At 43.6% G+C, this 13,683-nt stretch overlaps 1 protein-coding gene across 1 annotated transcript; it reads left to right on the forward strand.

Moving 5' to 3' along the window:
- Window positions 1-590: 590 nt before the first annotated feature.
- LOC117410090 (matrix metalloproteinase-17-like) lies at window positions 591-13,421 on the forward strand. The gene is made up of 12 exons (XM_059021757.1): window positions 591-690; window positions 863-3,108; window positions 5,793-5,925; window positions 6,424-6,506; window positions 6,567-6,637; window positions 7,204-7,490; window positions 7,864-8,040; window positions 8,554-8,644; window positions 9,251-9,333; window positions 10,266-10,418; window positions 10,826-11,092; window positions 11,650-13,421. Exons 2-12 carry the CDS (start codon window positions 2,989-2,991, stop codon window positions 11,946-11,948), a joined length of 1,764 nt encoding a protein of 587 aa, XP_058877740.1. The 5' UTR covers window positions 591-690; window positions 863-2,988; the 3' UTR covers window positions 11,949-13,421.
- The last annotated feature ends 262 nt before the right edge of the window (window positions 13,422-13,683 follow it).

Genomic DNA, 13,683 nt, shown 5'->3' on the forward strand with positions numbered 1-13,683 from the left:
TTTTTCAATTCTTGAAGGATTGAGTCACACACAGCAGAGACCTGAAATCTGGTTCCAAGATCTAGTTTGAGGTTTGCTGTGTGAATGAATGCTGATATTCTGACAAGGTGGTATTGTGATGTCAGAAAATGCCACCCTTTTATATTCTACAGAAAAAAACAGGTAGTAAATTCTGACAAGTGGTATTGTGATGTCAGAAAATGCCACCCTTTATATTCTACAGAAAAAGCAGGTAGTAAATTCTGACAAGTCGTATTGTGATGTCAGAAAATGCCATAAAAACAGCTGCAATCTTCTCTTCCATTCTAAAGGGATATTATTAATAATAATAACAATAAAGAAATTGGCACACACTTTAACCCATGATTTGACTGATTCAATTTCTCATAACAAACCACCAATAATTTCTCGGGGGGGCGGGCCTGTTTCACAATGACAAAAAGGGAGAGATAGAGCTTATAGACAGAGAAAGAGAGAAAGAAGACAGGTCTTTCTTTTCAGTGAGACTGAATTAATTAGGGGCAACCGAAGGGTCAAATCTGAGAGAGAGAGAGAGAGAGAGAGAGAGAGAGAGAGAGAGAGAGAGAGGAGAGAGAGAGAGAGAGAGAGAGAGAGAGACGAACAGCGAGAAAGTCTGAGCGAAACTGAAGGAAAGCGCTTTTAATAAAAACGGTACTTCGATATACACACGTAAGTTTAATTTATTTGTCAAATTAAAAACAGAAAACTGCTTCCTTAATGGGTGCAGATCAAGGTGTACATCCGGCGACTACACTTTATGAGAGGGAAAAAAAGAGAAAGAGCAGAAAAGAGTTTATTTATAATAATAATAATAATAATGTTTTCTTTTTTTTATTTTCAGCTTCGGGACTTTTCAGAAGAGAAAAGAAAATGGACCGGCAATATTTGTTGTTGAATACATTTTAATACTTTTTGGGGAAAAGGGCGTTTTAAAAGCACACAAATAAAAAGACAGACAGACAGAAGGAAACACGGGGAATAAGAAGAGAAATTCTCGGGGTTGTGTGTTACCTCACAAGAAACGACACCATTGTAACACACGAGAAGAGAAATACGTGTTTTTTGTTCAAGATTTCACAGAAACTGAAAACTTCGTCACCCGAGCAAGGATTGAAAAAGTTACAACACAGCCGATATTTAAAAAAATGACTTTATTTACATCGCAGGCCGCGGTTTTACTAATCCCAGTTATTATCCCCGACGATAATTCAATTTAGCGTTACCATGGGAACACACGCGCATTCGGTATAGACTGAGTTTGCGCGGCAAACTAAACACAACAAAATCCTACCGATCAACTCGTTTTTTTTTATCAAGGAAGTTTTGAAAACTGTACAAATCCTTTTTTCGGTTGCTATTTTATAAAAGGAAATGGTTCGCTTTTCTGTGGGCAATATCTCTTTCCAATGAAGCCTGCCGGGGGCGATGTAAATACAAAAGCTATAGAATTAGCCTATATGAGGTAGCGTTTTGTTTTGTAATCATACAGCCCTTTTATAATGACTATAAATACAGTTTTATGTACTTACAGATACAATTGTGCACCCATGTCAATAAAATAACTTACAGGAGACTCTGTGGTCCAGTGGTTAAAGAAAGGGGCTTGTAACCAGAAGGTCCCCAGTTCAAATCCCACCTCAGCCACTGACTCATTGTGTGACCCTGAGCAAGTCACTTCACTCCTTGTGCTCCGTCTTTCGGGTGAGGCGTAGTTGTAAGTGACTCTGCGGCTGATTGCATAGCTCACACACCCTAGTCTCTGTCAGTCGCCTTGGATAAAGACGTCTGCTAAATAAACAAATAATAATAATAATAGTGACGTGGCTATATGATAGGCGTTCTATAGACCGAAGCTATATAGTGAATTTGGATAAAAGCGTCTGTTAAATTTCTGATTCATAATTACATATAGATGATTCAAGGCTCTTATAAAGCTAGTCCAAATTGATCATATATATATATATATATATATAGATAGATAGATAGATATCTAGATAGATAGATAGTGTTGCTATATACATGACTGTAGCGCGCAGTGCGCGGTGGGTTTTTATGTAAAGGTCTCTCTCTCTCTCTCTCTAGGGGGCGATACACTTATCTGTATTACACCGGAGCATCGCTGTCATTAACAAATTGGTTTGACTAATAAAACAGAGGGTTGCTTTAGCTAACCTTGCGATAGGTTTCTCACCGGAGTGCCGTGTTGAAAAAAAAACACACATACAAAGACACTCGGATAATTAAAGGATTCGTCTTGGGGAGCTGTTTCCAGGACGAGTTTCATTTGATTAGGTTTCTTTTTAACAACTTTAACAAGATTTGTGGCACCGCGAAATCCTTTTAGGATCGCTATAATGTGATTTAAAAGTCAGCCACTCTTCTGTATGGTTTTCTACTAGCGGGACAGCGGGACTGGTTGACCCGTGGAGAGGCCTCCGAGACACTTAGGAGCATTGGAGAAGCTGCAGTTATAGTATTTTTTTTTTATTTGGTGTGTGTTAATGGTGTTTTAGAAGCCATGGGAACGCTCCGCCGCACTGGCAGAACCGGACAACTTTAAAAGGGACTGGGAAACTCGTTAAATACGGATTTATACTGGGATTTTTAAACCGACGTTTTTATCAATTCTAATTCCAACGAAGGAGTGTCCCCAACCGTTTGAGACACAGAACCACACGGGCAAACCATTTCTAGTCGGCGGAACCAGCTATAACTTAGACTCACGCACAAACGAACGCTCTCGTTTCTTTAGGTATAAAAAAGCGGCTGCTTTGAAATTCTGAGCAGTGGTTCGGCTGGGTCGTGCTGGACCGGACTCTGTGTCTGCGCTCGTCCGTTCTGTACACAAACGGATTGGATTTGAGATCTCTGTTTCGAACTCTTCTGAGAGGAGAGCTCGATGGAATAATTCATAGTAATCATAACAATAATAATAATAATAATAGTAATAGTATACTGAAACCAGAAATGGCAGTTTTCAGGACGCTGTTTCCCACTTTCCTCGGATTGCTGTCGTGTTTATCGAGGCGAGGGCTTTCTGAATCCACTCCGGTACCGACACCCCCGGATGAGAGCACGGAGATGGTGGTAAGTTGTTGTTGTTATTATTATTATTATTATTATTATTATTATTATTATTATTATTATTATTATTATTATTATTATTATTATTATTATTATTATTATTTGTGGTTTGTTATGAGAAATTGAATCAGTCACATTCATGGGTTAAAGTGTGTGCCAATTTCCTTATTGTTATTATTATTAATAATATCTCTTTAGAATGGAAGAGAAGATTGCAGCTGTTTTATGGCATTTTCTGACATCACAATACGACTTGTCAGAATTTACTACCTGCTTTTTTCTGTAGAATATACAAAGGTGGCATTTCCGACATCACAATACGACTTGTCAGAATTTACTACCTGCTTTTTTCTGTAGAATATACAAAGGTGGCATTTCTGACATCGCAATACGACTTGTCAGAATTTACGTGGGTCTATATGAAATATATTTAAATATGTTTTTAATATATGCCCCTGCAAGCCTCTGGGTGCATGATTGCACCATGTTGAGTTTCTTATCTAGTTAGAATGCATAGCTGTTTTTTTTTTTTTCTGTGAGGGCAACTTCTTGAACTCTGGAGAGTTCACACACAAACTGCTTTCACATTTCTAAAAACTAATAATAATAATAATAATAATAATAATAATAAATGTGACGGAAGCTGGTGATGATCAAAGCGGTTCCTACATCGGCACTTCTAGATCTCTAGATAAATAAATCCATCTCTAAACCCTAAATAAAACCGATACACCTTTTTAGACTGCCCTTGATCGCCCCCTCCTGGTCTGCGCTGGACTCTCCTGACCTCAGCACCTCGTCACTGGATCCTCAGCTGATGCGCTCTCCTTGCACTATTGCACTGCTAATCTGTTACTGTAGATCTAACTCGCTGTGATCCTAACTTGTTGCCTCCTGGTTCATATTGTATTCTAGCAGTGTTATTATTATCAGCACTGTCTGTAAACCGCACTGTGTTTAAATATGAAGCTTGCATTGTAAACCTGTGTGCTGTGACACCTGTGTGAGTCGCCTGGGATCAAGGCGTATGCCAAATAAATAATAATAATAATAATAATAATAATAATAATAATAATAATAATAATAATAATGCAGTTAGCTTTACATTATATATGTTACATTTCACACACACACACACACACACACACACACACACACACACACATATATATATATATATATATATATATATATATATATATATATATATATATATATATATATATATATATATATATATAATATATATTTCCATATGGGAGTTAATATATTCTGTCAAAATTTATTTTCTTTTTTTTATAATAGTAATACCATTTTTAATATATATTTGAAAACATAAATAAATAAATAAATTAAATAAAAGCCTAGTGTTTAAACAGCGCGTCAGAAGCTTGCAGAAGTAAAAATCACAAATCAATTAGCATTTTGCATGTGAGTAAATCAAACATGGTATTTTGCATTTGCTTGTAAACGGCGACATCTAGTGGCCCGATGTGGTACTGCAATCTATTTGAACGTTCCGTTCCAATGTAAGGATCCGTGGAGTGTTTCCCCTCGTAGCTATTTAGTTTGTTGTCGACTTTCACCCTGTGTGGAGTTTTGTCTGACTGGAGTTAGAAATAGTAAATAAAAATATAGTGAGAGTCAATGAGAAGTCCCCACAGATATAGGAATGCAAACGTGTGTGTGTGTGTGTGTCTGTCTGTCTATCACTGTATATGTGTGTGTGTGTGTGTGTGTGTCTGTCTATCAGTATATATGTGTGGGTGTGTCTATCTGTCTGTGTGTGTATGTCAGTGTGTGTGTATCTCTCTGTGTGTGTATCAGTGTGTGTGTGTGTCTGTCTATCAGTATATATGTGTGGGTGTGTCTATCTGTCTGTGTGTGTACATCAGTGTGTGTGTATCTCTGTGTGTGTCAGTGTGTATGTCAGTGTGTGTGTATCTCTGTGTGTGTGTGTGTATGTCAGTGTGTGTGTGTCTGTCTATCAGTATATATGTGTGTGTGTCTGTCTGTCTATCAGTATATATGTGTGGGTGTGTGTCTGTCTGTCTGTATGTGTGCATGTCAGTGTGTGTGTATCTGTGTGTGTGTGTCAGTGTATGTCAGTGTGTGTGTATCTGTGTGTGTGTGTGTGTGTGTGTGTGTCTGTGTGTGTATGTCAGTGTGTGTGTGTGTCTGTCTATCAGTATATATGTGTGTGTGTGTCTGTCTGTCTGTATGTGTGTGTATCTGTGTGTGTGTGTGTGTCAGTGTATGTCAGTGTGTGTGTATCTGTGTGTGTGTGTGTGTATGTCAGTGTGTGTGTATGTCAGTGTGTGTGTGTGTCTGTCTATCAGTATATATATGTGTGTGTCTGTCTGTTTATCAGTATATATGTCTGCGTGTCTGTCTGTCTGTATGTGTGTATGTCAGTGTGTGTGTGTGTGTGTGTGTGCGTGTGTGTGTGTGTGTGTGTTAATATAAACATCACTCACCCTGAAAGCAAGGTATGCACACTAAGCACTTTCTTTATCATTTTCTTTATCACTTTCTTTGCAAAAAACAACAAAAAAACTCTGCATGGTTTATTTGGGAGACGCACATGTCCCTTGTACCTTACAGGGTATTTGATAACGCCTAGTGCTCTAAATGTGTTTTATCAGCGGGCGCCCTGATTGGCTGACAGTATGGTCCTCTTTATTCAGGATTGGCTGATGCGGTATGGCTATCTCCCGCCCCCTGACCCCTCCACTGGTCAGTTGCAGACGTGGGAGGCGGTCACTCAGGCCATCAGGAGCATGCAGAGGTTCGCTGGGATCGAGGTGACCGGAGTTATGGGTGAGAGACGGCAGGAAACGCGACCTCTTCTCTGCTGTCTGACTTCCACATTCACAAAGAGAAGTCGTGAAAGCAGTGGATTTGTGAAGCGCCTGGGAGGGAACGTATCCTCTCGATAACCAGGCTCGCAGCGCTGTTAGGCAATTATTTAATATTTAAAAAAACTGAAATTGAAATTAACACTGTCTGTCTATCTATCTATCTATCTATCTATCTATCTATCTATCTATCTATCTATCTCTGTGTGTGTGTGCCTGTGTGTCTGTCTGTCTGTCTGTCTATGTGTGTCTGTGAGTCTGTGTGTCTGTCTGTGAGTCTGTCTGTCTGTCTATGTGTCTGTCTGTGAGTCTGTCTGTCTTTGTGTCTGTCTATGAGTCTGTGTGTCTGTCTGTCTGTGTGTCTGTCTGTGTCATGCGTTTGAAAGAACGTAGATCAGTTTTACACTGGGCAGTCTTTGCTTCTGTTCCCTCGATTAACGCTGTGAATCTCCTTCCTCAGACGGAGAGACCCTGGCGTTGATGAACACACCTCGATGTTCCTTACCCGATATCACCGGGGAGGGGGGTCTGAGCGCTCCGGGGGTGGGGGCGAGGGGACCCCCGAACTCAGAGGAGGGAACGCACAGCCCCCGAAACACACAGAGAGGAAAGAGGAGGAGAAGGAGGAGACGTGATGCGGGACAGGGCTGGCCAAAGAGAAACATCTCCTGGAGGTAACTGTGCTTTACAATGCTCCCCTCTGCTTTACAATGCTTCCCTATGCTTTACCAGACCTCTCTGTGCTTTGCAATGCTTCCCTGTGCTTTACCAGACCTCTCTGTGCTTTACAGTGCTTCCCTATGCTTTACCAGACCTCTCTGTGCTTTACCAGACCTCTCTGTGCTTTACAATGCTTCCCTATGCTTTGCCAGACCTCTCTGTGCTTTACAATGCTTCCCTATGCTTTACCAGACCTCTCTGTGCTTTACAATGCTTCCCTATGCTTTACCAGACCTCTCTGTGCTTTACAATGCTTCCCTATGCTTTACCAGACCTCTCTGTGCTTTACAATGCTTCCCTATGCTTTACCAGACCTCTCTGTGCTTTACAATGCTTCCCTATGCTTTACCAGACCTCTCTGTGCTTTACAATGCTTCCCTATGCTTTACCAGACCTCTCTGTGCTTTACAATGCTTCCCTATGCTTTCACTGTGCTGTATTACACTTTGCTGTGCTTTTACTATAGGCAGACTTTCATAATGTCCTCCCCCCCTCTCTCTCCCCCCCCCCCCCCTCTCAGGGTGCGTTCGTTCCCCTCCCCCTCCTCTCTCTCCAGGGAGACTGTGCGTTCCCTTCTCTTCTACTCTCTCCGCGTGTGGGCGGAGTCCACAGCGTTGGAGTTCCACGAGGTGGGCGTGACCGGGGAGGCGGAGCTGCAGGTGGACTTCCTGCGCGGTTCCCACGGCGACGGCTTCGCGTTCGACGGGCCGGGCGGGGCAGTGGCTCACGCCTTCTTCCCCTCCGACCCTCGGAGAGCTGGAACCGTTCACTTCGACCGGGACGAGAACTGGACCTTCAGAGCCCCCGGTAACGAACGCTGTGTCTATCGCACCTGTGACTGCCTCCTCTCAGCTGCACACCCCTCCCCTCTCCCTCTCCCTCTCCCTCTCCCTTCTCTCTCTGTCTCACTGTGAGGAGAGCGATCCCTTCAGAGCACAGGGTAACTAACGCTGTGTCTATCGCACCTGTGACTGTCTCCTCTCACCTGCACAACCCTCCCCTCTCCCTCCTCTCTCACTTTAATTTAATAAGCTATACAAATATAGAAATACTAAATCCTAAGAAATACTTAACCTAAGTTCAATGACACACGTTTTGAAAAGTATTTTTTGCTGTGTTATATATATATATATATATATACAGCATCAATTCAAATCTTTGTGTCCGCCTCTCTTCCCAGAATCCCACGGGACGGACCTGTTTGCGGTGGCGGTCCACGAGTTTGGCCACGCCCTCGGGCTCTCTCATTCGTCGTCGCGCCGGTCAATCATGCGGCCGTACTATCAAGGTCCGGTCGGAGACCCTCTGCAGTACAGACTGAGCTCTGAAGACCAGAGGCACATAATACAGATCTATGGTAAGGGACTGAGTGTGTGTGTCTGTGTGTCTGTGTGTGTGTGTGTCTGTGTGCGTCTGTGTCTGTGTATGTGTGTGTGTCTGTCTGAGTGTCTGTCTGTATGTATCTGTGCCTGTGTGTGTGTGTCTGTCTGTCTGACTGTGTGTGTATTTGAGTGTCTGTGTGCCTGTGTGTCTGTCTGTGTGTGTCTGTCTGACTGTGTGTGTGTGTGTCTGTGTGTGTCTGTCTGAGTGTCTGTCTGTGTCTGTATCTGTGTGTGTGTGTGTTTCTTTGTGTGTCTGTCTGAGTGTCTGTCTGTGTGTGTGTCTGTCTGTCTGCCTGTGTGTGTGTGTGTGTGTGTCTGTATGTGTGTCTGTCTATCTATGTGTCTCTCTGTCTGTCTCTCTGTAGTACTCTGAATTCAGAGGGATCGAGAGAAACACTCCAGTCTCTCTCTCTCTCTCTCTCTCTCTCTCTCTCTCTCTCTCTCTCTCTCTCTCTCTCTCAGTTTGTTTGCCTGTTTGTTTTTCCCAGGTGAAAGAGAACCCTACACAGAAACACAGGGACCCGAATCCACCGGCCCACCTGCGTTACCTGAGCAGCCCAAAGCAGCGCCGGCCGCCAGGTAACTGGACCAGACACCCCCAAGGAGGCTCGGGGGTCCAGCGGTCAAAGAAAAGGGGTCTCGATACCAGGAGGTTCAAATCACCCGGCTCAGCCACTGACTCACTGTGTGTGTGTGACCCTGAGCAAGTCACTGAACCTCCTTGTGCTCCGTCCTTCAGGATGAGACGTCAAACAAACGAGCTCCTATTGGAAGTGACTCTGCAGCAGCAGCAGCAGCAGTTGTTGATGATGCAGAGTTCACCCCCCTAGTCTCTGGAAGTCGCTTTGGATAAAAGCGTCTGCTGAATGACTCAATGATAATAATAATACAAGGAACCGCATTCCCATTCACTCGATTGAAATCTCTTGTATAGATGGATAGATGGATAGATAGATGGATGGATAGATGGATGAATAGATGGATAGATAGATAGATAGATAGATAGATAGATAGATATGAGAGACAAGAGCGGCTCTCTATCACTGAGTGGGGTTGAGAGCCAGCTTCCACGCTTCAAAATGTCTTCATACTGGAGCCTTCACCGTCACTTCCATTCTGAACCGAGTCCGCCCGGGTTAACCAGTTCCTGTCCTCCCTCTCTCTCTCTCTCTCTCCTCTTCCCAGGATTCCCAGCGACGCGCCAGACCGCTGCTCGACCAGCTTCGATGCTGTTGCCGTGATCCGGGGAGAAACGTTCTTCTTCAAAGGTCATCCCTCCTTCCCTCCCTCCTTTTTATATTGATCATGAGTCTAATCGGCAGACCCCTGCTTTATCCCAGGTGACTCACACAGGAGTCACAGGGCAGGGTTACAATGCAAGATTCATATTTAAAACACAGTGCGGTTTACAGCCAGTGCAGGTATGCAATATGAATTACAATGCAACAAGTTAAGATTCTATCTACAGTGACAAAGGTGCAAGGAAAGTCATCTTCCCTCCTTCCCTCATCCTTTTTCCATATACTGAAACAGGTGACACTTCCAAATCTAACATGAAATACTCACCATGCTTCTATCATGGCTTCCGGTATAGATTTCTCTGCAGATATAAAATCTGTGGCCTTGAATTGAGAGAACGGGAGGGAGGAGAGCAGAGAGCGAGAATGAGGGAATTGAGAGAGAGGGAGGGAGGAGAGCAGAGAGCGAGAGTGAGGGAATTGAGAGAGAGAGGGAGGGAGGAGAGCAGAGAGCGAGAATGAGGGAATTGAGAGAGAGGGAGGGAGGAGAGCAGAGAGGGAGAGTGAGGGAATTGAGAGAGAGAGGGAGGGAGGAGAGCAGAGAGTGAGAGTGAGGGAATTGAGAGAGAGGGAGGGAGGAGAGCAGAGAGCGAGAATGAGGGAATTGAGAGAGAGGGAGGGAGGAGAGCAGAGAGTGAGAGTGAGGGAATTGAGAGAGAGAGGGAGGGAGGAGAGCAGAGAGCGAGAATGAGGGAATTGAGAGAGAGGGAGGGAGGAGAGCAGAGAGCGAGAGTGAGGGAATTGAGAGAGAGGGAGGGAGGAGAGCAGAGAGCGAGAGTGAGGGAATTGAGAGAGAGGGAGGGAGGAGAGCAGAGAGCGAGAGTGAGGGAATTGAGAGAGGTAGTTTTTTTAAAAGCGATTTATCAAGCACTGTGTTGTACTGTTGTTGGGTTTTTTTTCAGGACGATATTTTTGGAGGTTGACCCATTCGGGACATCTCTCCTCCTTCCAGCCGGCCCAGATCCACCGATTCTGGAGCGGACTGCCGGCCGGACTGGACTCTATCGACGCAGCCTACGAGCGAGCCAGCGACCACAGGATCGTCTTCTTCAAGGGTCTGTGTCATCTGCTTTAGTTTATCTATCTATCTATCTATCTATCTATCTATCTATCTATCTATCTATCTATCTATCTATCTATCTATCTATCTATCTATCTATCTTATTATTATATTTATTATTAGGACGGAGCACAAGGAGGTTCAGTGACTTGCTCAGAGTCACACACACACAGGGAGTCAGTGGCTGCTGCAGAGTCACTTCCAATAGGAGCTCGTTTGTTTGACGCCTCATCCTGAAGGACGGAGCACAAGGAGGTTCAGTGACTTGCTCAGGGTCACACACACACAGGGAGTCAGTGGCTGAGCCGGGTGGTTTGAACCTCCTGGTATTGAGACCCCTTTTCTTTAACCGCTGGACCAGCACGCCCCACTCCATGACTCTCCTCTTTGTCCGCTCCGCAGGTTCACAGTACTGGCTCTTCAGGGGCCTGACTCTAGAAGAGGGGTCCCCTCGTCCCGTCTCTGATTTCGGACTGCCCCCCGGGTCGGTGATCGAGGGGGCTCTGTCCTCTCCGCTCGACAGGAAGACCTACCTCCTGCAGGGGGCGCTAGTGTGGAGGTTCGATGAGGAGAGCGGGGCGATGGACCCGGGGTACCCCGTCGGGAGGCAGAGCTGGAGGGCAGCGCCAGAGGAAGGGGGCGTCGATGACGTCATGAGCGACCAAGAGGGTAACCGCTCCTCACCCCCGTCTCCCGTCCCATTCAGTTTTGTACCTTCGTTTTCTAATGAGGTGTTTTACACCCTATCCCTCTTGATTGACAGTTCAATGTCTTTGCGGTTTCCAGCTTCTGATAATGGAATATGAAATCTCATGTAATTCGCCGTCATGCAGTGAGATGGATTCTCCAAACTCTGCTTTGCTGTTTTGCAAAGTAATATTGAATAGACTATAGCAAGGACAGCAGCAACACAATAACTGAACACATTAAAAATTATCTCTAGATTATAGATCCCCTTCATTCTCTGTGTGTATATATTGTATCATGTTGAGTTCCCCATCTATGTATCTATTTTATAATAATCAATCTCTCTCTCTGTCTCTCTCTCCCTCTGTCTCCTCTCTCTCCCTCCCTTGGTCTCTCCTCTCCTCTCTCCTCTCCTCTCTCCTCTCCCTCTCTCTCTCCCTCTGTCTCTCCTCTCTCTCTCGTCTCTCCTCTCCCTCTCTCTTTCTCTCTCTCCCTCTGTCTCTCCTTTCTCCCTCTCCCTCTCTCTCTCTCTCTCTCAGGTTCAGTCTATGTCTTCAAAGGTCTCCAGTACTGGAAATTCCTGTCTCAAGACTCCGCCCCCCAGCCTGGCTACCCCCATTCCACTGCAGCCGATTGGCTAGACTGCCCTGACTCCTCGCCCTCCGCCTCAGACAGCGTCTCAGCAGCTCCCCCTAGAGTGAGACAGGAGCACCGAGAAGTTCCTGGCATTGACAGATGCTCTTGCCTTAAACAGACAGCAGGGGGCAGTGTGACTCTCTCCCCACACTGGACAGTAATCTCTGTACTAATTGCAGCCTGGGCTAAACTAATTCTCTGAATGCTTTTGAAATATAACCAGGTCTTTAACATTTTAACTCTGGGTTTCCTAACCCTGGTCCTAGGGGAGCCCTGTGTGTGTGGAGTAGTGGTTAGGGCTCTGGACTCTTGACTGGAGGGTTGTGGGTTCAATCCCAGGTGGTGGGACACTGCTGCTGTACCCTTGAGCAAGGTACTTTACCTAGATTGCTCCAGTAAAAACCCAACTGTATAAATGGGTAATTGTATGTAAAATTAATGTGATATCTTGTAACAATTGTAAATCGTCCTGGATAAGGGCGTCTGCTCAAAAATAAATAATAATTCCAACTGAATTAAACCTTTTTAGTTCTCCGCTCTTAAAAAGTTGCCAATTTAACTCTAAAACTGCAGAGTTAACTTGAAATCTCCAACCGTTTAAAAGCTGAAAACAATTCAAAAGGTCTGTTGAAGCTAATGGATAGTGCAGTGAAGGGTCTAGTGAAGTTATTGAGAGCTCAGTTGGAATGAAAACTAGCAGACGCATACAGGGGGTCCCTAGGACTGGGGTTGTGAACCCCTGCTTTAACCCTTTACAGTCCATTTATTAAGTGCGCGTCAGGCGCGTCAGGTCCAATTTATTTTCACACAGGCATTTAATTTTATACGTGCTGTTTAAAAGTATTTTTTTTCACAGTCAAACGGGTTTAAATGGCCCTGCATATCAACAAAGCACTTATTAGGCATCTCCAGCCCCGCCCCACCCTTTTGTTCGCTGTCGCTTTCACATATGCTAAGAAATAAATAATAATAATAATAACAATAACAATAACAATAATAATAATAATAATAATAATAATAATAATAATAATAATAATAATAATAATAATAATAATAATAATAATAGTTGTACATACCGATCAATCATCTCCTGATCTGCAAATGTCCGTGATATTCTCTGAGCGCTGATGCAGTCACAGCCAGCTTGTTTCCTTATGGCCGCCCCTATCTGATGCCAGGGGCAAGTATGACGATTCATGAGATACACCCTTTTTTTCGGCTTTGGACCGGATAGGAATTTGCAATGTCGGACCTGACCGCAAAGGGTAAAGGTAGAAGGTGGCAGACAGCCATGGACACTCGTTCACTGTGCAGCTCTGGAATTTTAGGATTGAAACTTTTTTTTAACACATTTTTACCTTTCAAACACATTTTTTTATTATTTTTTATTATTGATAAATAGGATACTTTGAAGAAGCTTCTGAATGGCAGTGAGTGTCTGAGTGTCAAATAGGTGGCGAATGTATTAAAAATCCTGTCATTGTGTTTTTTTAAAAACTCTGGTTCATTTTTTTTAATATCAAATGAAGCAACAATAATGGTAAAGTGTATAATCATTGTTTTCTTTCAATAAAACTATTTTTTTAACAAAAATATTCAACTTGTTCTGTTAATTAGGAGGCTGTGTGATCCAGTGGTTAAAGGCAAGGGCTTGCAGCCAGGAGGTCCCCAGTTCAAATCACACACCCTAGTCTCTGTAAGACGCCTTGGATAAAGGTGTCTGCTAAATAAACAAATAATAATTCACACTAATGTTGTACCCTCCATAAGTAACAACACTATTATTATTATTATTATTATTTGTGTATTTATTTTAAATCACCTTTTTAACTGCCCTAGAACTACATAAGGTTTAAATAATGCTGATTCTGTATTTTGCTCCTTTTATTTGAAAAGGGTAAAAACTATTGAAGAATGCTGTTGAGTCACCAGGACTA

Source organism: Acipenser ruthenus, unplaced genomic scaffold (genome assembly GCF_902713425.1).
Source record: "Acipenser ruthenus unplaced genomic scaffold, fAciRut3.2 maternal haplotype, whole genome shotgun sequence".
Taxonomy (NCBI): domain Eukaryota; kingdom Metazoa; phylum Chordata; class Actinopteri; order Acipenseriformes; family Acipenseridae; genus Acipenser; species Acipenser ruthenus.